General features: G+C 39.6%; 1 protein-coding gene across 7 annotated transcripts in view; it reads left to right on the top strand.

The window, feature by feature from the left end:
• Positions 1 to 24219, top strand: part of PDE4D (phosphodiesterase 4D) — a 654770-nt gene that overhangs the window by 607307 nt on the left and 23244 nt on the right. Inside the window, exon 1 of one of the 7 annotated variants that reach the window (XM_050716137.1) lies at positions 402 to 810. The exons of 5 other annotated variants lie outside the window; for them this stretch is intronic. In XM_050716137.1, the coding sequence (XP_050572094.1) occupies positions 745 to 810 (66 nt within the window). In that variant the 5' untranslated portion in view covers positions 402 to 744. Of the gene's footprint in view, positions 1 to 401; positions 811 to 22254; positions 22738 to 24219 lie in introns of those variants that run through there. One more of the 7 variants, XM_035553456.2, reaches the window with a different exon arrangement.

Raw genomic sequence — 24219 nt, 5'->3', positions numbered from 1 at the left:
GCAGAAGGACAGGTGTTTGACATCTTGCAAAATGCCTTACTTATTTTGCTTTCATACACATAGCTCCCTGTGATTCTCACTTTTCAGCCTTAGCTGAGCTGTGTCCAGTGTTTGCCACCGAAAGGGCTTTTCCGGCCAAACCTAGGCTTGGTATTTGTTGGCTGTTTAATGTTTCTTGAGGCGGCCCTGGAGCACAGCTCTGCAGCGAGCATGCTCGGATTCCTCAGCATCTCCGTCCCCTGCTGCATTTTGATCGCCTCGGCAGCTGCTGCGAGCGCACGCTGTGCTGATGCAGGCACCATAATAGGAAGCACCTAGGCCTGTCATAAACAAACAGGGCTGGGGAAAAAAAGAAAAAAAAAGTGCAAGCCCTGACGTATGGTGTGGCCATAGCAACAAGCAGAGATGAGGCTGCCATTTTGGAGTACAGGCAGGCTGGTGTGGCTCAACAGAAAGTATCTGGCTGGATTTACAAAGCTGTTCAGTATGTGCACGTCAGACAGAGGTTTTATGAAACACACTACTTGCAAGAAGACAGGTTGCAAACAAACAAACAAAAACTGAAATTAAGTATATAAGGGTGTCTTTGAGTTAAATTATTTTTCACTTGCAATGAAAATTTTAGCCGGAAAAATCTCTAAGCATATTTATTCCTGAGAAATGGTGATGAGTTATTTGACAAATCATAGAATATCTCTGTGGATGCAAAAACTTTAAAGCCCAGAGCTGATATTTCTCAGTAAAATGACTGTGTATTTCTTATACTATGAAGCATGGGCAAAGTTTTGTATGTCTGAATACTGGACCAAGGTAAGATTGCATTTGCTAATTTGGGAATTAGTTGTGCTATTTTTTTTTCCTATTTTACTAGCATCAGTAAAACATATGTGCATTTCGTAGTTGTGTGGGAGGGGATTTGCTGCAGTTCTTTTCGGTTGTTGCTGAAATGGTTTCAGAGGCTTTATCATAGGTGAGCTCTTAAAGAAAGCTTCTCACCATGTAGATAATGCAGTTGGTCGATACGTAGTCGGTGCTTGGGATTTCTAGGACAGCTTTTAGTATATCCCTGCATACAGAGCTTAATTTTTTTTATTTTTTTTTTTTTTAAATGGAATGACTAGATTTTAACTGCGAGAAGGTAAACTGCACTGGAAAACTTCTGCTGAACCAAGTCTTAGTAGCACTTGGGAGCTAAAACTTAATGCTTTTCTTTTGTTGTCAGAGACATACATCTGTCTTTGTTTCACAATTTCAGCCACATGGAAGATCAACTGGTTATAGAAATGATATAAAAATAAAACTGCTGTTGAGATAAAGTAGAAGTGCAGAAAGAAGAAAACAATTATACTGAGATTGTGGGATTTATTTTTTTTTCCTTTCCAGGTAGCTATTGTTCCTGTGCTCATACCTTTTTAGATGTTTCAGATGTGGTACAAATAGAGGCATGCAGATATACATAGAGGTTTTTTTGTTTGTTTTTCTGTTTTGTTTTTTTTTTTTTTTCAATTAATATCAGAACTTGAACAATTTCGTGGTCATAGGAAACTGAAGTTGACTGACAGACCTAAGTAGGGGATGAGAGGACAAGTTTGGGTCTTAAATCTTACTTCCACTCTGTCATTTAAATAGTAAGCATCTGAGAATGAAACTGCACCTTAATTGCTGCTTGAAGGAGGAGCCGGGGCGGGGGGGGGGGGGGGGGGGGGGGGGCTGTTTCTGTTTTCTTTTTTGGTTCCTTTCCCAGTGCCTTTGCTGTTGTGAAATAACACACTCTGCACAAACCTACACAGTTTGTGTTTTCACCCGCTTCCTGCCCTGCAATACTCTCTTGCCTTTAGGGACACATGTAACGCTGTTGGGAAGCCAGCGGAACACCAGGCCCTCCCGTATCCAGTGCATGTCTGTGTCACAGGGGGGTAGTTGGTGGCAATGTCACTGATCCGATCTGTTGTGACCCATCCCTTTCCATTGCCAGAGGACTTCAAGCCTGTTTGCAAACTCAAATAGCTCAGCTTTGCTTCTCATCCTTTTGTTTTTGGAAAATTTTCTAAGCAAGACTGGGAGTTTATATATTTATACTATTATTTTAACGTGAGATGATGAATACAACAGTAAGCTGAACAGCACACAAGGCAAGTGTTTGTTTCTAGTCAGCAGAAGTATGTGGTGTGCTTACAGTGGATGTACAATATTGGGAATTCACATTACCTAATGTGTGCTGGGGAAAAAAAATACAGAAGCATATTTGTTTTTTAAAGCCAGGAACATGCTTTTTACACATGCATCGTTAACTTAAGCAGTTATTAATAGAACAGGCATATCAACCTCATGAAGTGAATATGAACATTAACTTTACTATCCATTAAAATTATCAAATGCTACATTCTAACTCATTTTTTTAAGGAATTTGCATGAGACAAGAAATCAGCTCCCTAGTTAACTGTATGGTCATATGCAGACGAACTATACTACTTTTTTCTCTGTTTTGGAGCCTGAGCAAAAGCACTGGGGGCTGGAAGATGGCACCAGAGCATTGCGTTCCATGTCCCATGGCATTTGAGCAGTTTTTTCAGATTCAGCTAGAACTTGATCTAGTGCCTGCTGGAGCTGATGAGCATTTTTAAATTGACTCTACCAGGCTTTCGGGTTGAGCCCATAGCCAGTTTTATTTAGCATCATTACATATTTTTCAAAGAACTGGTAGAATTAACTGTTGAGCTTTGGAGAACTGGAGGAACAGTTTCATTTTTTTGCAGAATAGGGTTTTTTTTGACTGCTTCTCTATGTTTTAATGCTTCTGCATGTTTTAGAGAAGAAATGCACTGGTGCTTGTTTGAGTCCCCATGTAAATGCACAGACAAGGTGTCTCCACTGTTTCATGCACTGCTTAGGGCTTTCCAGCTGCTCCAAACATTGTATGTGAATCTGTAAATGGTCAAAAAGCAGCCAGATTTTCTGAGCTCTTTTTTTTTTTTTTTTAATAAGAATTCAAGCCAAAGATGAAGAAGATGCCAAATCTGTTTAAAGCATATTGGTTTTGTTCGGTATTAAGATGTTTTTCAAATTGGGGATGACTTTTATAGAGATTTGAAAATAACAGTTTAAGCAGATTGAAATATGAAAGATGCCTTGTTTCTCTATATCTAGTAATAATGAAAGGTTAATAGTTAGTCTTTTCTTGAATAGTGTCTATTTCGTACCTATTTGACAGCTTAGTCAGAGAATATACCCCAATACCCTGTGTACTTTTCTTTCATTAGTGAAGCTCAATCAGTTTCCGGTATGTGATGCTTTTTCATTATTTTCAGTCTACATTTGGCTTCTAACCTTGCGTGAATGGAAGGATTCAATACAATTTAGTGTTCAGAAAAGAAGGTCAGTGATGGTGGATTATCATTGATTAAGCAGGACTTATGTTTCAAATTAAATTAATTTCCTTAAATGCTTTGCTATGCTGTAGAAGTTCATAAGTGACCTAAATTATCAAAGCTAAAGCAAATTAATTAATTACTAATACAAATTTTACATTTATTAATTATAAAATATTCACTTGAAAAAAAAAACGTGAATAAAAGCAGTGTGTACAGAGGTTGATCACAGTATGGGTTTGTAGTACATGCTGAGCATTAGTAAATATAAGCTGCATTTGAGCATTTTGAAAGGAAATATTGATTTAGCTTTAAAATTGTTTCCTTGTAAATACTAATTTATTGGCACTGTGTTGAACCAGGAGCACCCTACAGTAATATTACTGGGGGTTGAGTACATAAACATAGGGAGTAAACTGATAACTTTGTATATTCCATCCTATTTTATTATTCTCTGAAAAGTTAGCTTAAAAATATTGTCTGCATTCGAACAATCAGTTGTGAATAATGCAAAGATGCTGTTAAAAAAAGTTGGAGGATTCACTTAAGGGTACATCTCACCTGAGAGCCAGTTCTACAAAGGTAACTATAGGTGCAAATATCTATTCCCTTATATATTATGTGACTTTTGGTTGGAAATGGATCTAACACAAGGATGAAATTCCCTCAGGTGAGAGGGCTTGTACAAAATCCTTTAAACAGGAGCACTGCTTTGATCAGACTGTACTAAGCCAGTAGGTGTAGTCTTTGTTCTTCAATGGCTCTGTGCAGCTACCTTAAACAGCAATTAGTGCAAAAGTGGCTATATATGGGAGAATACACACTTGTAGACTGTGGGCTCAGAGATGATGAGATGATAACCAGCACCTGTCTGGAAGGTACATCAGCTATGGAACATCGGAGTGAACCTGAACTACTATCCCCAGCCTCTCAATACTGAGTGAGGTAGGAAGGAACAGATGTTTGCAGGATAAACTGACACTTAAGTCTACATTCATGGAAGAACCGGGTGTCCCATTGCATCTCCTGACCCCCAGCCATTTTTCCTGATGCTTTTGGTGAGCATGATTTCCAAGAGCACTTTCTCCCAAGTAAGTCCAATCTTTTGTCTGATCCTGGCTATATTATGAGTGATGAGCTACACAGAAACTCCAGTAGATGAAGGTGAAAGATGGTAACAGTTAGTTGCTGCATGGCTGAGACCCAGCTGGGGCAGCCTGGGCACTCTTCCACTTTGATCCAGTGCACGCTTTAAATAGGGTTGCCAAAACCAAACGAACCCATCCATGTTTGCAAGGGAAAGTGTTCCCTGTCAGATGTGGATGTGTCCCTGTTTACGGAGCCCTTCCTTCCCAGCACTCAGCTAATGCCTCCCCAGTGTGTCCTGATCTGAACCCTATAAAACCCAGGGCAGATATGCAAACATCCACAGCTAGTAAGAGGTGCATCAGATGACAGATCAGTGTGGTTGCTCCATGCAATTGTAACAGAGCAGAATGTCACTGAGCTCTGCAAGCACAACATGAGAAGTTGGTGCCCCAAAACTTGGATCCTATATGGAAGATATGAGACAATTTATGGGCATCAATGTACAAGGGAATAAGGAAACAATTCCATGAATATACCATAAGCTTCCTCATACAAGTACTGAGGCTTTTTGTAAGAGAGCTTGGAAAGACACAGGTAGTAAGTATGCAATTTGGGAAATTGTAAAGCTGCCTCTGGCCTGGTTTTATTATCCTGTCTTCATCTCTCTTTCATGTATACCAGTAAACCCAACCTCACAGTACACCTGACTGGGGAACTGGAAACCACTTGTGTTTTGTGTTTGTTTGCTTAATTTGACCTAGGGTCACTTGGGTGCAGTTTTAACTTTCACACACACACACAAAAAAAAAAAAAAAAAAAAGAAAAGCTACATTTTTGTGTGTTTTCCTCTATGCATGAGGCAAGAGTGTAATGGATAAGACTGGTTATTTGTCCTGTTCTGGACTGATAGATATTATTTTTGTGAATCTGCATCTACTCATAGCGTGTAGTCTAAATACATAATCAAACGAAAGATACAAAGGACATGGTGGAATGAATATTTGTTGGTTAATGCCCCTCACTGATCTTTTTCCTTCAAAGAACAATGACACCATCAAATGCACTTTAGTTAGCAGTATATGAGCCACGCTTTAATGAGAGCTGGAGCCTGAACCAACAAAACTGCATGAAACAACTTGCAGCCTGCTTTCAAAATGTTGATATCTGCTGGGAGCTTGCTAAGGCGTGTATATATCAGAGCCACGCTGAGCTTGTTTCCGTGTTAGTCTTAATTTGCAGTCCACAGTTCTCTGCTTTTCTCTGGAGTATTACTGGTTTTTGGTTTTCATAATATGGCTTGTACCTTCTGTCATTTTTAAAATTATTATTTATTATTATTATTATTATTGTTATTATTATTATTAAGCTGAGTAATAGTATTTATAAGGATAGAAAATAATTTTGGTTCATGTTTGGTTTTCATTTATATTAAAATTAGAAAAGAAACATTTGTTTTAATTTTTGCTTTTTCACAAGAATAGCATGTATGTTAAGTAGGACTGTAGCTTTAAAAAATATTTAAAAACTCATTTGTTTTAGTATGAAATGGCTACTATTCAACAAGATTTCTGATGAACTGTTAGAACATGTGCTTGGCCAGGTCTACAGCAGGAACACCTCATTAAAGTAAGAATGTCACATTACAGCAGAAGGGAGATGAACACAGCCATACCACTGAAGCCGGTTTTTGTACTTATGTAGCAAGCCAGTTTTCTGTATGAAATAGGCACTCTCTATAAAGCTCTTTGTTTTGGTATAGCTGTGTCAGTTTTAGGATGCATATGCCATCACAGCTCAGTGAGTTAGGAATCACTGTTCCTTGCACATTTGAATTCATGTCTGCAAAAGTGCATAATGTGGCTACAAGCTTCTTTTGTAGCTATGCTACAGCAGATATCTATGGGATAGGTACACATGCGTGTGCACACAAAATATATAATATATGTATAATATATGTGAGTTATTCAGATGTTTCTGCATTTAATGTTCCTTTTATTACAGACCTTTTTATTAGTCTGAATTGACACTTATGACAGGAAAACAAAAAAACAAAAAACAAGGGAAGACAAAAATTTGCAAAAGTTTCTGAGGTTTGCATAAGATCTGTGAAGTGCTCAAGGAATAAGTGCAATGTTCTTGTTTGTTACTGGTGGCCAGCTGGAATCTTCTACTTTTGTTTTTCACCTATTATGTCTGTCAGATGTGGTTGACTGTTTATTAGGCAAGTGTTAACTAGAGGTGAGCTAGAGAGAGGAGGTAAACTTGATCTGATGTGTTTAAAGCCAAATCCTTTCAATTCACTAAGAAGGGATCTGTTAGAATTCTCTAAAATATATATTCTAGGAAAAAGAAAAAACAACTGTTTTTCTTTTAACAATATTTAAATGACAGAATACTTGTTTGCCAAGTGCTTTGATGTTAGAAGAAACTACTTTATTATTCCTCCAGTTTAAATGCAAGTTATCCTGGGAAAACATTAAACTTTACTGTAAGGAAAGTGTTCCTATCCCATAACACAAATATCCTTATGAGGCATAATACAGATGCAGCTTGTAAATCTAATTTACGCAAATAAACAGTTTAAAAAAAAAAAAAAAGGCTGCTGCCATTACTGTAGTTTGGATAACATATTACAAGTTCTAGGAATTCCCGTGCTGCAGGGCAGGAGCAGTTAGTTGGAGTTATGAACAAGAATATCTCCACGGCACAATTTCTTGTTAACAGCAGCGTTCCTCCAGCAAAGGTACCACATAATTTTAGAGACACTATTGAAGCCTTATGGCTTCGCAGTACCTCTACTATGTTTACTCTTCATTTCTTCAGTGTCTTTGGACTGAAAGTCTCTGCCCAGCTGCAGTGAAGTAAGCATTTAAAGGAAGTGCGTATACTAGATCACAGTGGTCTCTTGAGTCCAATTATTTTTTCTTCTTTGCTTTTTGTGAAGCCTCTTTGTAAAGTGCCTATAGCCTAGTATGTGCCCTGGGGCTCTGCTTACTACAAAACCTGCCATTTCTATCTACTAGTTGCTGTGAAAATGCGTGCTTGTCTGGGGCTGCACTTTGGGAATGGGGCAATGGGTATCAACATGCTTGGAAAATGTCCTAATTCAAAGCATGACAAAGAAATGGCAACTCAATGAAATGCAAAGCATGGTATAAGCCAAATCCTGCAGCTGTGTCTGAGGCTGAGATTTCCGTCTTGTTTTGTCCCTGTGTTTTGCGTGATGCAGGTGGAGAGACAGGAGTCTTCTCTGGTTGCAGATAAAAAGAATTGAAGCTGATAGCAGTGCTCTATCGGTACAGTATGGCTGTAACTTTAAATATATATATATATATTAAAAGTATGGTGGTCTGGTCATAGTTGCTGCAAAGACATGAATGGATATATATATATATATAATAGAAAGAATTGAGGTGAGAGACCTGAAGTGTAGTATAATAGTGTAACCTCCCCAAGGGCAGTCTCTAACAGAGAAAAGACAAAAAGATGTGACTAAAATTGACCTGCTGTGCCATCCATGGATGCAGTTTTAATGAAGTCTTACCTTTTCCTTTTGTCCCATGTCTGACTTATTTAGTACTTGCTTTTATTTTCATTTTGGGAATCATTACAGATGTTACACTGTCCCCTACAAGTTACTGTACATATGGTTTACATAATCTAAGTGTTAAGGGAGGGGAAGTATTTTTTTCCTTTTTATTTATGATAGATTTTTGGATCTGTTCTTCCAAGAAAAGACTCCTCCTAAAAGGAGTATACACCCATTCCAAATTTTTAAGCTTCAGCTGAGTATTATTCACGATTTCCTTTCCTGCATGGTTGGAAGGCCGGAGAATGGGTATTTTTTGGAGCATGAAACTATTTGATGCTGAGATATGGTTGTGGTAAAGCCTTAGCTGGTCATATAAGAGGACTTTTGGGGAGAGTCCTTAAGTCATCTGTCTTGATCCTTTGACTGCAGCTGGCCAGGAATTTTTCAGTCAAGCAGGGAGGATAAATGGGAAGAGAAGAGCCAATCTTAAAGAGCCTGTAGATGGACTTTTATTTTTTTATTTCCCAGCTGGGGAATTTGCTGGGTTTACAGCTGGGTTTACAGCAGGCTTTTGTTCCCAATGGTAGTTCAGCAGAAATATCTGCCAATAAAGACTAGGTGCTGTCTTTTGTGAAGGAAAAAAAAAATCATAAATACAGTTTTTATCTTCCTGAAATCTTTCAAGAGATTTTAATTATACCCTCAATATACCCTCAAAGGAGAACTTTGTTATAATAGCATGATAATGCCATTTAGTGTCACCGGGAGTTGTTGTGATTGATACAAAAAATAGATTTAAGAGAAGGTAAATGGCAAAATTTACATTTGCCATTCTTGTATGGGAATTCAGAGGGATTCAGCATCAGTGTTGACTACAGATACAGAACCTGTGAGGTATTGATGCTGCTAACTCCTGAACTGTTTCCATAACCAATTGTGCATTTTAAAGGCTCAGAGAGAGTTTTAATTTAGCTGCTTTCCAAAGGTGTGATGCATACCTTTTAAACTTTCTTCTTCATTTTAAGGTCCTTTGTTACTGCTTTAACATTACCTATCAATTCCTTTACATCAATAGCTACAATCAGAAATACATGTTTAAACTAGTAATAATATGAGTTGCTGTTTGTTTTGCTTTTAGTGATAATTAATTTCTATTGTACTTTTCCAACCAAACTATAGTTTCTATCAAATACAGGAATTAAGTGAAGCAAACGGACTGCTGTCAGGGTATGGTAAAGGAATGAATTATTATAAAAGAGTCTGGGCTGGGTCCCTCCTGCAGCATTTTGTAGCTTTCTCTGGTGCTGTTTTTTGAAAGGTTTGTTTAAGATTGTTCACTGCAAAGCTGATTGTCATGGAGGACTAACAGAAAGAGAAGCACATCATTAAAATACCTAGCATAAATGAGATGTATATCAGGTAAAGATTAAAAAAATAAATAAAAAATCATAGTCTGCTCGAAGGTCCTGGAGCTCATGTCCAGTGCCAGCTGAGCATACATTTGATTTGTGTGTGTGTGTGTGTGTGTGTGCGCGCGCCAGTTATCTTTTATAACTAGAGAGAGAACCTTTGAGCAAAACAAGCTGGTGTCCATTGAGAAATATGCAGATATGATGAATTAACTGTATTTAAGAAAAAAAACATTTTGCTTAAACGTAAGATATTTGTTTGAGACATATCCAGACCTGAAGTACAACTAACTGACCTGTTGGTTCTCAGCTTTGGCTGTTATGATGCAGAAATATATAATATTTATAACAATAGCTGTGGATACGTGAAAACACAAAGGTTGTGTGTGTTTGTGATGTGATACATACATCCAAGTAAAGGTAAAGGATTTTATTTTGATATCATGTTTTAGGGCAGAACTTCAAAGGCTGTCTATATCCACATCAGATCGTGTTCACAGTAATAATTTAGTGGACGAAAATACTGGATTGTGGTTACATGTTCAATTCAGTCAGTTACAGAGCAGGATAGAGAGATAACGTCCTGAGCTATTCATCACTGCTTCTGCCAGGAGCTATTGCCCCCTCAAATCTGCTGTTATAACTGCAAGTGTAATCACATCCCAATCCACTTTTTCTCCGATCTAAATTAGCTTTTAACAGTAGCTTTTGTGTAACTTGCATCATTTTGACAGCATTGTATTTGAGGGGGAAAGTGAATATATAACACAATATTGTAAACTGGAAAGTACGTGTTGAAATTAAACTCCATTTACTGAAGGTTTTTTTTAGATCTGTTATAGTCTTACTGTTCCCCATCATTGTTTAGAACAATTGCTGGAAGAACGCTGTAGGTGAATATCATGTCTTAAAGATTGACATCAGTCCTCAAAACATGGGCTGAAATAGGGTGTAATTTATGTTGCTTGTGCAATTGCTCTGGAGTGTCTACTGAAAGTACTGCAATTGTAGAGAATGTGTCTTAAGATCCTGGTTCAACGTGGTTGAAAATTCGTGGACAAAATTGTGACATTTCTTCTCTAGTAAAGTGCAATGCGTTCCTGTATATACATTGCTAATGCTTCTATTATCACTAGAGGGCAGCAAATACAAACACTGAATTATGTATTCTACCAGGAAGTTGATTAGTTGATTTATTTATTTATTTTTTTAATGAATAAAAGAGCCAAACTCTTAATTAATCAGTTCAACTGCTGGGTTTTACTACGTACTTCCCCTGAAGTAATTCAGGCAAACTTTGTCATTTCAGTCTGTTCAGCAACATAAAATACTCATATTTGATGCATGAGAATTATATATCATTTCCCAACTAAAATGATCTGTAAAATGGTATGGCTTAGGCTATTCCATTGTGTTTAATGAATGTAATTGTGACAAGCAAGAGGCTGCCAAGAAAGCCTTTTTAAAGCAGCGTAATTATGCTGCAGTTCTGATCCTTAAAACTGATGATTCTTCAGAGGAGTTATGGCTTTGTTCCAGTTACAGCCACCAGTTGTTAGCCACCAGTGGAGTTCATCTCTTGATATCAGTGTAAAAAACAATTTTGGCTCCACCTTTGCTGCTTTCTTGGTGTGTGGCAGCTGATTGCTGCAGCTGGAACAACTCAATATATTCCAAATTTCTTTCTTTTTCATTATTAATTTTAAGTTCTAAATTTTCTCTCCTTCCAGTAAGGGAGTCTTAGGTAGGACCCAGAGAAGAATGGTGAAGCTGATTGATTTGGTGTTGTTTCTTTGTCCATATCTGTCCTGCTTCTTCCAGACCAGTTATGGTTTTTGGCTTGGTTGAGTCCATCCATACACCCTTGCTTTCTGGATGAAATGAGCATTCTTTGCTGCTGTGCTCTCCCAGCAAAAGGTGGACTTTACATTTTGTGGAGAGCCTTTCTGTTATGGCTCATGCCAACCTAAATGCCAGATGAAGTTGGCTAATCCTATGGGAACAGTCTTGTGTTTGTGACCAGTAGGAGTCAGATTTGACATGTGTGACTGTTGCTGTTCTCTGGTGTATAGAGGTCAGTCTAAAAATGCTTTTTTAAAATTTATTATTTTTATTTAATATTTTTCAGGTAGGATTATCATTTGGCTCATGACATATGTTCAGGCTGTCTATTCCTGTTTTACAAGCATACAACCTTAAAAGCTAAAATCTAGGATGCATTTAGCTGTCTTCTTCTTTATTTTTTATCATGCAGTAGACAGTATGCACTGCATCCAGTATACTCATACTCAGGGCTGATGCTTGGACATCTCTTTGGAGTCTTCTAGTGCAGCTTTATAGACAATCCAGTGCATTGTGGTTGAATTAAAAAGTACTGTCCTCCTGCCTTCAAAGCTAAGCACATTTCTGTGGGAGCTCCCATATTACTACTTGCTGACCTGCAGGAGCAAACACTGAGACTGTAAATCTCGAGTAGGACAGCTCAGAAGTACTGCAACTGAATCAACAAAGTGGCACTTGAGCCTTTTTCCTATCCTTTTCCTCAAGACAGAATCATAGCCATCTTACTTGCTTGTTTGACTGTACCTTCAGGAGTTTTTGTTTACTACCAAGATAAAGAAAAGGACATGGTTGCTTTATTTCAGAGGATCAGGGTTTTTGCCAGGCTTCTAAAGATATAATTCTCTTTCTTGTCCTTGTCAGTAATGTTTCTCTTTATAAGAAGCCCTCTACTGGATCTCAGGGGAAACCAAGCTTTTCCTTGAAAGTTTATATTCCGTAGGATCTTTTGGTCTGGTCTGTATGCTGTAAAGTGGTCTGCTCTAGGTCATTGTTGCAAATCATGAGCATTAATATGACAGATGAATAAAAGGATTAAATCCTCACTAATATAGGGGAAATCCATGTGCCTTTGCACAAACATGGGATAGCATAACAACAGCAACAGGCAATGTAATAATGAAGTTCACATTCTTGTGGAAGGAATATAAAATTTTGGTTAATAGTCATTTTTTTTTCTAACTACATCGGTGGTACAGGGCTTTGCAGGGAACCAAGAAATAGTTTAAGTAGTACAAGTACTGACGACTGTAGAACTTTGCACAGAAGTAGTTGTTACAGCTTCTACATTGTTGAAGTTGCTTTCAAGGAGAGCAGTTTTGTAGGAGATATGCAATTATCCTTCATGATACAAGTTACTTATAAGGTAGACTTTCTAAAACAATAATCTGAAATAGATTAATTTTCTGGGGTCATTAGCCTTTCATTAACAATCAACCCTTGAATGAATGTGATCTACCTAACATGCTGTGTTTTTAGTATGAAAGCTGATTTAAAAAAATGATCCAAGAAGATCATTCTAATATTTTTGCATCCAATTTACTGGTATACTAGGTTGCAGTGTGCTTTTTACTCAGAAAGTAGGATATACTTCTATGTGTTAAATGGCTTAGAAAAGTATTACTCTTCTGTTAAAGGAGGAGAGAGAAGTCTGCTAGAAATGGCCATGTGACATCCACCCTGATTTTCTTTTAAGTTTTTATAGACTCATAGACCCAAATGGATTACTAGATCTGCTGTCTCTCTCAGATGACTGACTTGCACATAAAGGTGAAAGTAACGAAATCACTGACTTGTATGTAATTGAAATATCATTCGTTTGGGGTTAAAATGTAGCTTCCAAAATGATAACGTTCTTGATTTGAAGAGAGCAGGCAGCAGAGAATCTATGACTTCACTGCTCTTGTGCTCTAATTTACTAATTCTCATTGCTAATACATTTGTCTTGTAAGCATTTTGAATTGGTTTCAGTTCATCTGCTGTCTATTGATTCTTGTTGCTTCCTCAGTGCTAGTTAACTGGCACACTGTATTTTCTTCTTTGTGCCTCTACACAGTAACTGCTGTGGTTTTCTTTTTTTTTTTTTTTTTAATGTTAAACAGGCTGTTTTTCTTTTACTACAGAACATTTTTTCTATCCCTTGAATAATAATTGTAACTCTTCTCCTACTCACTATACCTGTCAGCCTTTAGAAAAACAGAGATGCCAGAGCTGCGTGCCCTTCTCCGTCACTGGGGCTGCCAGAATGGTGTGTTAGGAGTGCCTCTCTACTTTTATTTATTACTATAGAGGATACAAGTGTGGAGTGTGGGGAAGGCCACTGTATCAGTATGAGATGTACTGTTATGTTTCCTTTCTCCAGTGATTCTATGAGCTCTTCAGGGTTGCTGCTTTCTTCAGTGAAATCCAGCATTTTGTACTCAAGGACAAAATGTTCCTTGTTGCCTTGGGTATATTTGCAGTTAAATTCTGTGAATTCTAGTTTACATGAATGGTCAATATATTAAACGAGTAATAGTTCTTTCTGTGACCTCCATATCCTCATAATTTATTAGTATTATTTTTTCCAATTTTTTTTATCTGTAAGTTTTCAAAGTGTGGAAGTTCTCATAGCAATGACTTAATTTTAGATCGTGAATGAAAAATGGAGTACTGTAGCATAGTTATAAGACCTAGTAACATAGGTCTTGCAGAAACCTATTTAAAACTGCCCTATTACACGAGGACATCACATAATTACCATCAACATGTTGATGATTCTAAGAAATCCATCAATAGTAAGGTTCCTAAGCGATTTAATGTGTCCTTTCTTGACGTTAGAATTGCTATTGCAGAATATTGTATGGTACTAAATCAAATGCCATACAACAATTCAAGAATATTACGTATTCAAAGGCTTAAAACCATATTGACTGGCATTGTTTTCCTTTTTTATAGTTCTTTATAAAGCAAATGCCTAAATGTGTGCATTTCAGCTTTTCCTTTGTTTTACCCTGGACTTTCATTTCATGAACTGGCCTGAAGTTACCCAGCCATCCTGCTTACAAATTTTGATTGGCACAAAATTAACATTTCTGCAGTCTTTCAAAATTTCCTAAAGCTGAACATCCCAGCTCCTGGGATCTCTGCCACCTCTTTTATGACTTTTGTGGAGAAAGTTATCCAGGCTTGTTGATTAAATAATAGCTAACATTTCCTGTGGGCATTAAAGGACTTGATCATCTTTCTGCCTATCAAGGTCATTGTCCCGATTCTTTCTAAATATACAACAGTACTCATTAAAAGCTTCCTTGTTTTCTGAATAATTACTCAGTTACTTTCTTTTCAAGTTACACTTTTCTCATTTCCATATTCTTTGCTTGATTAGACCCACTGTAGAAAAATGTTATTATTCCCTCCTTTCCCCGTATTTTGTCTTCATGGATGTATGTGTCTATGAAAACAAGAATATCCCATTCATGTTGCTGGATTTCCACTTATTTCTCACTTCTTTTTATTTGTGCTGAATTTCACTCATTATTTAGTTGTGTGTGGAAGCTATTTACTGTACACTCATCTGTCCACCATAACTTCCTTTAAAATTCATTATTCAATCATTCCAACATGGGAATTGAGGGTGAAAATCAACCAAAACAATTACTACAAATCAGCACAGGTGTGAATTTCCCAACTGTAAATTTCTAAGGTAGTCGATCATACTCAACATGTAGCTAAAATCAGAGGGTGGACTTGCTAAGTCAGTAAAGTCATACCAGTAAATTATATTGTAGCTACTGGTACTTGGAGATGATTGAGGCTGTGGGTCTCAGAAAAATCATACAAATGTGTAACAAACTGTTAATACCAGTCATCATTTCCTACTAAAAGTGTAGTTGTCAAGCAGCTAAAATGAATAGTTGTAGCATACAGATACATTGTAAAAATCATGAAAAATTGTTTTTCTCCATGCCAAGAATTTTGCAGATTCAATGGAGTACATAAGCAGTTTTTCTACAGACTTGTAAACATCTTCAGAAACGATAGAAATAACAGAGGGGTCTCACAAACTACCTAATGTTAGTAAAAGACATCAAAATTATCTAGATAATAGCTCTATAACACCTTTCATTAATAAATTTAATAACCTATAATTCACTATGGATGGGTCTTTGTCTAGGATCTTGGTGGGAAGTAAAATAATCAAGGAAGATTTTTTTTACATATTAAACAAGTAGTGCTATTTACACACCAGATGTTTTAAATAGTTCTGTGCTTTTGAGGACAGTAGTTAATAAAATTTAAATGGGAACCAGCCTTTAATGTGACAAAGTAAGAGAAATGACTTTAAACCTTGTTTTTCCAATGTCTATTTTTACTACCGATTGCAACCAAACTTTCATACCTACACACTTCACTTCTTTAGTAGCCAGAAGTACAACAACTGTTATTTTACCCCCTTCTAAGTCTTCTAATTTAAATTGCCTTTTGAAGGGAGGCAGCATGGTGGAAGGATCAGGGATTGTCCCAGGAGTGGCCTGCCAGAGTTGTCACATCCTTATCTCCCTCTCACTCCATTTACCTTCTTGTGCAGGTTCATGTCAGCACTGAGCATCCTCTTGCAGGTTTTCCTCAAAGATATAAATAAAGTGGGATGCCCATCTATAAGAAGGGTCGTAAGGAGGACCTGGGGAATTACAGACCTGTCAGCCTGACCTCGGTGCCAGGAAAGGTGGTGGAACAGGTCATCTTGAATGCTATCACACAGAATGTATGGGACAACTGCAGGATCAGGCCCAGTCAGCACGGATTCATGAAAAGCAAGTCCTGCCTGGCCACCTTCATCTCCTTCTATGACCAGGTGACCCACTTGGTAGATTAGGGAAAGGCTGTTGACGTAGTCTACCTAGACTTCAGCAAGGCCTTTGACATGGTCTCCCACAATATTCTCCTGGAGAAGCTGGCAGCCCATGACTTGGACAGGTACACTCTTTGTTGCATTAAAAACTGGCTGGATGGCCAAGCCCAGAGGGTGGTGGTGAATGGAGTGAAATCCAGCTGGCGACTGGTCACGAGTAGTGTTCCTCAGGGGCCCATCCTCTTTAATATCTTTATTGACGATTTGGATGAGGGAATTGAGTGCACCCTCAGTACGTTTGCAGATGACACCAAGTTGGGGGGAAGTGTTGATCTGCCAGAGGGTAGGAAGGCCCTGCAGGGGGACCAGGACAGGATGGGTTGATGGGCAGAGGCCAATGGGATGAGGTTCAACATGGCTAAGTGCCAGGTCCTGCACTTTGGCCACAACAACCCCATGCAACGCTACAGGCTTGGGCCAGAGTGGCTCAAAAGCTGTGCACAGGAAAAGGATCTGCGGGGTGCTGATTGATACTCTCCTGAACATGAGCTGGCAGAGTGCCCAGGTGGCCAAGAAGGCCAACGGCATCCTGGCTTGTATCAGGAATAGTGTAGCCAGCAGCACCAGGGAGGTGATCGTCCCCCTGTACTCAGCTCTGGTGAGGCCTCACCTTGAGTGCTGTGTTCAGTTTTGGGCCCCTCGCTTCAGTAAAGGCCCCTCACTTCAAAAAAGACCCTTGAAAGATTGAGGCCTTGAAGCATGTCCAGAGAAGGGCTACGAAGCTGGTAAGGGCCTGGAACACAAGTCCTATGGGGAGTGGCTGAGGGAACTGGGGTTGTTTATTCTGGAGAAGAGGAGGCTCAGGGAAGACCTTATTGCTCTCTACAACTACCTGAAAGGAAGGTTTGGGGAGCTGGGTATTGGCCTCTTCTCGCAGATAACTAGTGACAGAACTAGAGGACTAGAGAATGGCCTCAAGTTGTGTCAGGGAGGTTTAGGTTGGAAATGAGGAGACATTTCTTCTCAGAAAGAGTAGTCAGGCATTGGAACAGGTTGCCCAGGGAGGTGGTGGAGTTACTGTCCCTGGGTGTGTTTAAGGAAAGGTTGGACATGATGGTTAGGGACGTGGTTTAGTGGGTCATACTGGTGTTAGGGGGATGGTTGGACCAGACGATCATGGAGGTCTTTTCCAACCTTGCTGATTCTATGATTCTATGAAAAGGAGTCAGAAAAAGAGAGTAGCTAATGGAGCCTGTAAATCTTTGCATTTTAGGAGGTAAAACTTAATTCGCTTTGTGCGATCTCCATGCTTGCCTGGTCCAAGCTCTTCCAACTCCACAGCTTACAAAGGATCCTCCTCAAAGGCTGGGAGAAGAAGGAAGATGAGAAGGAGGAGGAGGAGGAAGAGGGGGGAGGGTAAGGGAGCTTGGCAGGGACCCTGCTGTGCCCATGAGGATGACAGCCTTCCTGCCATAGTCTCTGCTTACTTACAAATTTTGGAAAATCTCTCCGGGCCTTTTTAGCTGGTTGTGCAGAGGAGTCTTTTGCAGTCCTCAGTGTTGTGAATTTTGAGACGAGGTGGAAGGTAATGTTGCAGTTTATTTAGCTAGAGAAATCAACAAAAGTGTTTCTAATCCCCAGTGTTAGTATTGGGTAGGTGGCAGCAGTGTTCTCTCATGGGTGATCAGAAAACAATGCAAAGCGGATGTTTTTTATTTTAATAAATTTTATTTTAAATGATTAAATTTAATAAATTTTATTTTAAATTTTGTCTATTTTAATGTCTTGCCAAGTCTCTAATAATCCAGGTCTGTTTTCAAAACTTACTTTGTATTCATCTTCCTGTATAGACCTCAGACAGGTATAACTTATTTTTACTTCTTAACTTCTTGTTACTGAAAATGTATCAGTAATGTGTTCATTCACGTATATATATATTTTATATTACCTATTTTAATGAAAACAGTGTGGTTTCCATAGGAAAACATGTAAGTGCTGGATGGTCTATTGACTGTAGCCAGTTGTCACATTAAGATGTAGAATAACAGAATCACAGAATTGTCTAGGTTGGAAGAGACCTCCAAGATCACCCAGTCCAACCTCTGACCTCACACTAACAAGTCCTTCACTAAACCATATCACTAAGCTCAACATCTAAACGTCTTTTAAAGACCTCCAGGGATGGTGACTCAACCACTTCCCTGGGCAGCCTATTCCAACGCCTAACAACCCTTTCAGTAAAGAAGTTGTTCCTAATATCCAACCTAAACCTCCACTGGCACAACTTTAGCCCATTCCCCCTCGTCCTGTCACCAGGCACGTGGGAGAATAGACCAACCCCCACCTCGCTACAGCCTCCTTTAAGGTACCTGTAGAGAGTGATAAGGTCGCCCCTGAGCCTCCTCTTCTCCAGGCTGAACAATCCCAGCTCCCTCAGCCACTCCTCGTAAGAGTTGTTCTCCAGACCCCTCACCAGCCTCGTCGCCCTTCTCTGGACTCTCTCGAGCACCTCGACGTCCTTCGTGTAGCAAGGGGCCCAAAACTGAACACAGTACTTGAGGTGCAGCCTCACCAGAGCCGAGTACAGGGGGTCAATCACTTCCCTAGACCTGCTGGCCACGCTGCTTCTTATACAAGCCAGGATGTTGTTGGCCTTCTTGGCTACCTGAGCACACTGCTGGCTCATATTCAGCCGACTATCAACCAGTACTGCCAGGTCCTTCTCTGCCAGGCAGCTTTCCAACCACTTATCTCCCAGCCTGTAGCGCTGCTTGGGGTTGTTGTGCCCCAGGTGCAGGACCCGGCACTTGGCCTTGTTGAACTTCATACAGTTGACCTCAGCCCATCGGTCCAGCCTATCCAGATCCTCCTGCAGAGCCTTCCTACCCTCGAGCAGATCGACACATGCACCTAACTTGGTGTCGTCTGCAAACTTGCTGAGGGTGCACTCAAACCCCTCATCCAGATCATCGATAAAGATATTGAAGAGGACTGGCCCCAGCACTGAGACCTGGGGGACTCCACTAGTGACCGGCCTCCAACTGGATTTGATTCCATTCACCACAACTCTTTGGGCCTGGCTATCCAGCCAGTTTTTAACCCAACAAAGTGTACGCCAGTCCAAGCCAAGAGCAGCCAGTTTCTTGAGGAGAATGCTGTGGGAAACAGTGTCTAAAGCCTTACTGAAGTCAAGGTAGACCACATCCACAGCCTTTGCCTCATTCTCTAAGCGCGTCACCTTGTCATAGGAGATCAGGTTCGTCAAGCAGGACCTGCCCTTCATAAACCCGTGCTGACTGGGCCTGATCACCTGGTTGCCCTGTAAGTGCTGTGTGATGACACTCAAGATGATCTGCTCCATGAACTTCCCTGGCACTGAGGTCAAACTAACAGGCCTATAGTTCCCCGGGTGTACCCTCCGACCCTTCTTGTATATGGGTGTCACATTTGCTAGCCGCCAGTTGACTGGGACCTGCCCTGATAGCCAGGACTACTGGTAAATGATGGAAAGCGGCTTGGCCAGCTCCTCCGCCAGTTCTCTCAGTACCCTCGGGTGGATCCCATCCGGCCTCATTGACTTGCGTACATCCAAGTGCTGTAGCAGGTCGCCAGCCATTTCCTCATGGATAGCGAGGGCCACATCTTGCTCCCCATCCCCTTCCACCAGCTCAAGGTACTGGGTATCCAGAGAACAACTGGTTTTGCCGCTGAAGACTGAGGCAAAGAAGGCATTAAGCACCTCAGCTTTTTCCTCTTCTCTTGTCACTAAGTTTCCCCCCCCACATCCAGTAAAGGATGGAGATTCTCCTTAGTCCACCTTTTCATTTTAATGTGTTTATAAAGACATTTTCTGTTATCTTTAACAGCAGTAGCCAGATTTAGCTCCAGATGAGCTTTGGCCTTTCTAATTTTGTCCCTGCACAGCCTCGCAACATCCTTATAGTCCTCGTGAGTGGCCCGCCCTCTTTTCCAAAGATTATAAACCCTCTTTTTTCTCCTAAGCTCGAACCTCAACTCTCTGTTCAGCCAGGCCGGTCCTCTTCCGCGCCGGCTCGTCTTTGGGCACGTGGGAACAGACCGCTCCTGAGCCATTAAGATTTCCTTCTTGAAGAGTGCCCAGCCTTCCTGGACTCCTCTGCCCTTCAGAACCACCTCCAAGGGACTCTGCCAACCAGTGTCCTGAACAGCTCAAAGTCAGCCCTCCGGAAGTCCAAGACAGCGGTTTTACTGGTCGCCTTCCTGGCTTCTCCAAGAATAGAGAATTCTACCATTTTGTGGTCACTCTGCCCAAGACAGCTCCCGACTACCACATCTCCCACCAGTCCGTCACTGTTTGTGAACAGAAGGTCTAGCGGGGCACCTCCCCTGGTAGGCTCTCTAACCAGCTGCGTCAGGAAGCTATCTCCCACGCTCTCCAGAAACCTAGACTGCTTTCTCTAAGGGCTGTGTTGTGCTTCCAGGATATGTCTGGGAAGTTGAAGTCCCCCACAAGAACAAGCGCTGACGATTTTGCAACTTCTGCCAGCTGCCTGTAGAACTCCTCATCCGTCTCCTCATCCTGGTTCGGTGGTCTATAACAGACCCCCACCAGGATGCTTGCCTTGTTGGCCTTCCCGCTGATCCTAACCCACAGGGACTCAACCTTATCAGTCCCAGCCTCAAGTTCCACAACATCAAAACACTCTAATATAGAGAGCCACACCACCACCCCTTCTGTGCTGCCTGTCCCGTCTGAAGAGCCTATAGCCAGACATTGGAGCACTCCAGTCATGAGAGTGGTCCCACCACGTTTCCGTGATGGCAACCAAGTCATAGCCTGCCTGCTGCACGGTGGCTTCCAGCTCTTCTTGTTTGTTACCCATGCTGCGTGCATTAGTGTAGATGCACTTCAGTCGGGCCATTGCCTTCTCCCCCGGCCTTGCCATTGTTCCCCCTGGCACAGCTCCAACAAGCCTTATTTCAGCCCCATCCCCCTTCTTACCTAGTTTAAAGCCCTTCTTATAATTCTCTGCTGTTAGGAAGTAATCTCTTAATCTCATATTTTGCCCTGTTGATTTTTGCAGGCTCGATTCTTTCTCAAGCACTTAGTGTTTTTGACATTGCTATACAGCGTCACCCAGAGAGCTAGAAACCACTTCAGTCAGAAGGTTTCTTATGACTGTTGGTCAGCAGCTCCCAGTGAATCAGCAATATGGGCTTAGGCTGGATGCTATACCAACTTGTCCTTAGACGTTTCCTCATTGTCATGTTGTGAAACTGCCTTCTTTTGATACAGCAAAGACTCAGAAATTTGCTGCAGTAATGCATATGTCTTTCACAAAGTGATGTAAGATAATGCATTCCTCCATTTAAATTTTAGTTTCTGAATGGCAGATGGTAGAATATTTTATTTAATGCTCTGAGTCAGCTCACTGACATGCTTCACTTTCAGTTAATACCCCCCCCCCCCTCTTTTTTGTGATGTATAGTTGTAATTGATTATATTAACCTGCCAAGGCAGAAAGAGTAAAATTTAAATAAACACAGTGCGAATTTGGTTTGAGGACTCTAATATCTTTATTCTGACTTCTGCATGGAAACTTCATATTTTTGGGGTATTGTAAGACACGTGACCTGCTTCGTCTTAATAACTGCTTTTTTCCTATTAAAATTAGAAAAAAAAAAAAGTAGAAAAAAAAAAAACAGTAGAAAATGGCAGCTCATTGGCAAGCAGATCATTTTTTAATCTAGATTGCATAAAAGCCCAAACCATTCTCAGTATTACAGTATACCAAAGATTGCTCAAGAGTACTGGTAGCTTTATTTGTTGCTTTTAATTCATTTTAAAAACTCATATATTTCCCTTCCATATGAAAAATTAAAAAGAGTAGGAAAGCCAAATGAGCATACAAAATACTAATTTTAACCGCTTGGATGGCATGTCCATTGAAGAGAGCTGGCAAATGCTGCTGAAACTACAGGAACTCAGACTAATTATTTTTGAATGGAGTGTGAATGCTGCAGGCGGGGATGCCATTATTAAATGACATTTGTTGTTAAAGAAAAAAAAAAAAGAAGAAGAAAAAAAAAGATATACCCCATGCCCAGGAGAGTCCCCAGTGACGCCCAATCAGAAATTATCCTATCTCATGTCACCAGCCCCTTGCATTTATATCTTTTAGGGTGACATACTATTGGCTGCTAGTTAGGCTCTATGGGAGGGATTAGTGGCACTCTTTGTGGCTTCCCCTTCAGATCCTTATTTGGTAGCTGTTGATAGAACAAGTCTTTACAGCAGCTGAGCATCTTGACATACATTATTCATTAAGTCCTGGTGTTCAGGAAATATGCATATCCCTAGCTCTTCAGATATTTCTTCAACTCATACAATATGTCTCTTCAATGCTGCCTCTGAGTGCTTGGAGTTTTATAAATGGCATTTATACAATCAGAAGACCACACGGTTGGATTTCATTTCAGAGTGCCTCCTGTGCACACAGTTGCTGAGAACCTGAAGATCAGCGAAAAGAATTAAGAGAGGAGAGAAGGCTTCTTTCTTGTTGAAAGTGTTTTGCTGTATCAGATAGCAAAGAACTGAATAGCTTAGATTTGGTAGTATAGAAAAAAAAAAAGTCAAAAATGCCTGAAGCAAACTATTTACTCTCAGTTTCTTGGGGCTACATAAAGGTAGGATTTTGTTTTACCTTTTGAGAACCTTGATTTGCGGTGCGTGATTGCATGATTACTGGATAGCACGAGTATTTGCGGGTAAAAGGACTATGAGTAATATGCATATAAAGTCAAAATCAGAAAAGCAAGGCTTTGTTCAGCAGGGAGAATGAACTGCACAGTATATAGTCTTTCTTATAAATTGTGCTGGGACTTTTAAAATAATTGCTATAATGGATAATTATACCAAGTGTAGAGCCATATAAATTCAGAAGAGTTTTGTATTCCTTTATGAAAGATTGCTACAGAACTGTATTTCTAGATGTTAAAACATTTCACAAAAAAAAAAAAAACCTCCAAACAGAGATCGCATACAATGGGAGACAGCATGATTAAAGAGGCTGAGGATAATGGATGAATGCATGACTCATACTGGCTTTAACAGCTGAAGAAATGTGAAATTATCAACAGTATGTTCCAGCAGCATTTTCTGGTAGCCTATGTGTATGTGACAGCTTATTGATTAAAACACTGGGACACTGAAAATTATGTTCTTCTAAGATTGATCTATATTATTATGTAGAGAAGCTTTGAACTAGCTTGAAACTGCAGTAACGCTAGAAAATAGAATTAAATAAGCTTTATCTCTTTTATGGGAAAGTTTCTCACCAATTATTTAAATCAATATGCCATTCAACAAAATTCACTTAATATAGAACCATATGTGAGCTTTGTTTTACCCCTACTTTTGTGTTTGTGCTTAAAAATAATGTTTTCTTATGATTTTATTTATGAAGTATGTAAAAAGGAAAAAAAATGAAACAAACTTATTCTTGACAAGCAGTAACTGTTCCACATCATAGTATTAAAAAATAAATAAATCTCATTTCTACTGAACTAAGTAATGGAAGTATTTAATTAAATCACTAAATATAATATAAGCATTATATTCACACATGACTGAATCTGTTATGCTCACTTGTATTTATATCCACTTTTATCACAGATTTGTTTTAAAAATAGAAATGTAAAATCCTCATTAGGTCATTGTGTCCGATCAGGTCATTGTGACCATTTTCTGCTATTGGAGAATTATTACAATATATTCTCAGGGATTTTGTTCAGTCATCTGTGAAGAGACTGAAGTCCATTATGCTATCTGGGTGGATTCTTTTCTCGTTTACCAAAAATATAAGATGGAATTATTTTCCATGTAGCTGAGAGGTATTTATTGTACATTGCTTGGAAGTATATTCTGGATTTCCAGGCTGCTGCTGTAATTTTTTTACTTGCTCAATCACAAAAATTCAATCATTGATCTTCAAAAAAATTTTCACTGTTGCTACATAGCCTTTAAAATGGATATAAATTTTTAATATTTGAAGTTCAGCAAAGAGCATGATAGCTGTAGTTGATTACACATGGTAAAATATGTCCTCTATATAGACAGAGTCCTATACTGTGTATAGGCAATGATTTTAGTTAAGAAGCTAAATAGTA

Source organism: Cygnus atratus, chromosome Z (assembly GCF_013377495.2).
Source record: "Cygnus atratus isolate AKBS03 ecotype Queensland, Australia chromosome Z, CAtr_DNAZoo_HiC_assembly, whole genome shotgun sequence".
Taxonomy (NCBI): Eukaryota; Metazoa; Chordata; class Aves; order Anseriformes; family Anatidae; genus Cygnus; species Cygnus atratus.
Note: the sequence above shows the minus strand (reverse complement) of the source record. Positions and strands in the feature narration are given on the sequence as shown.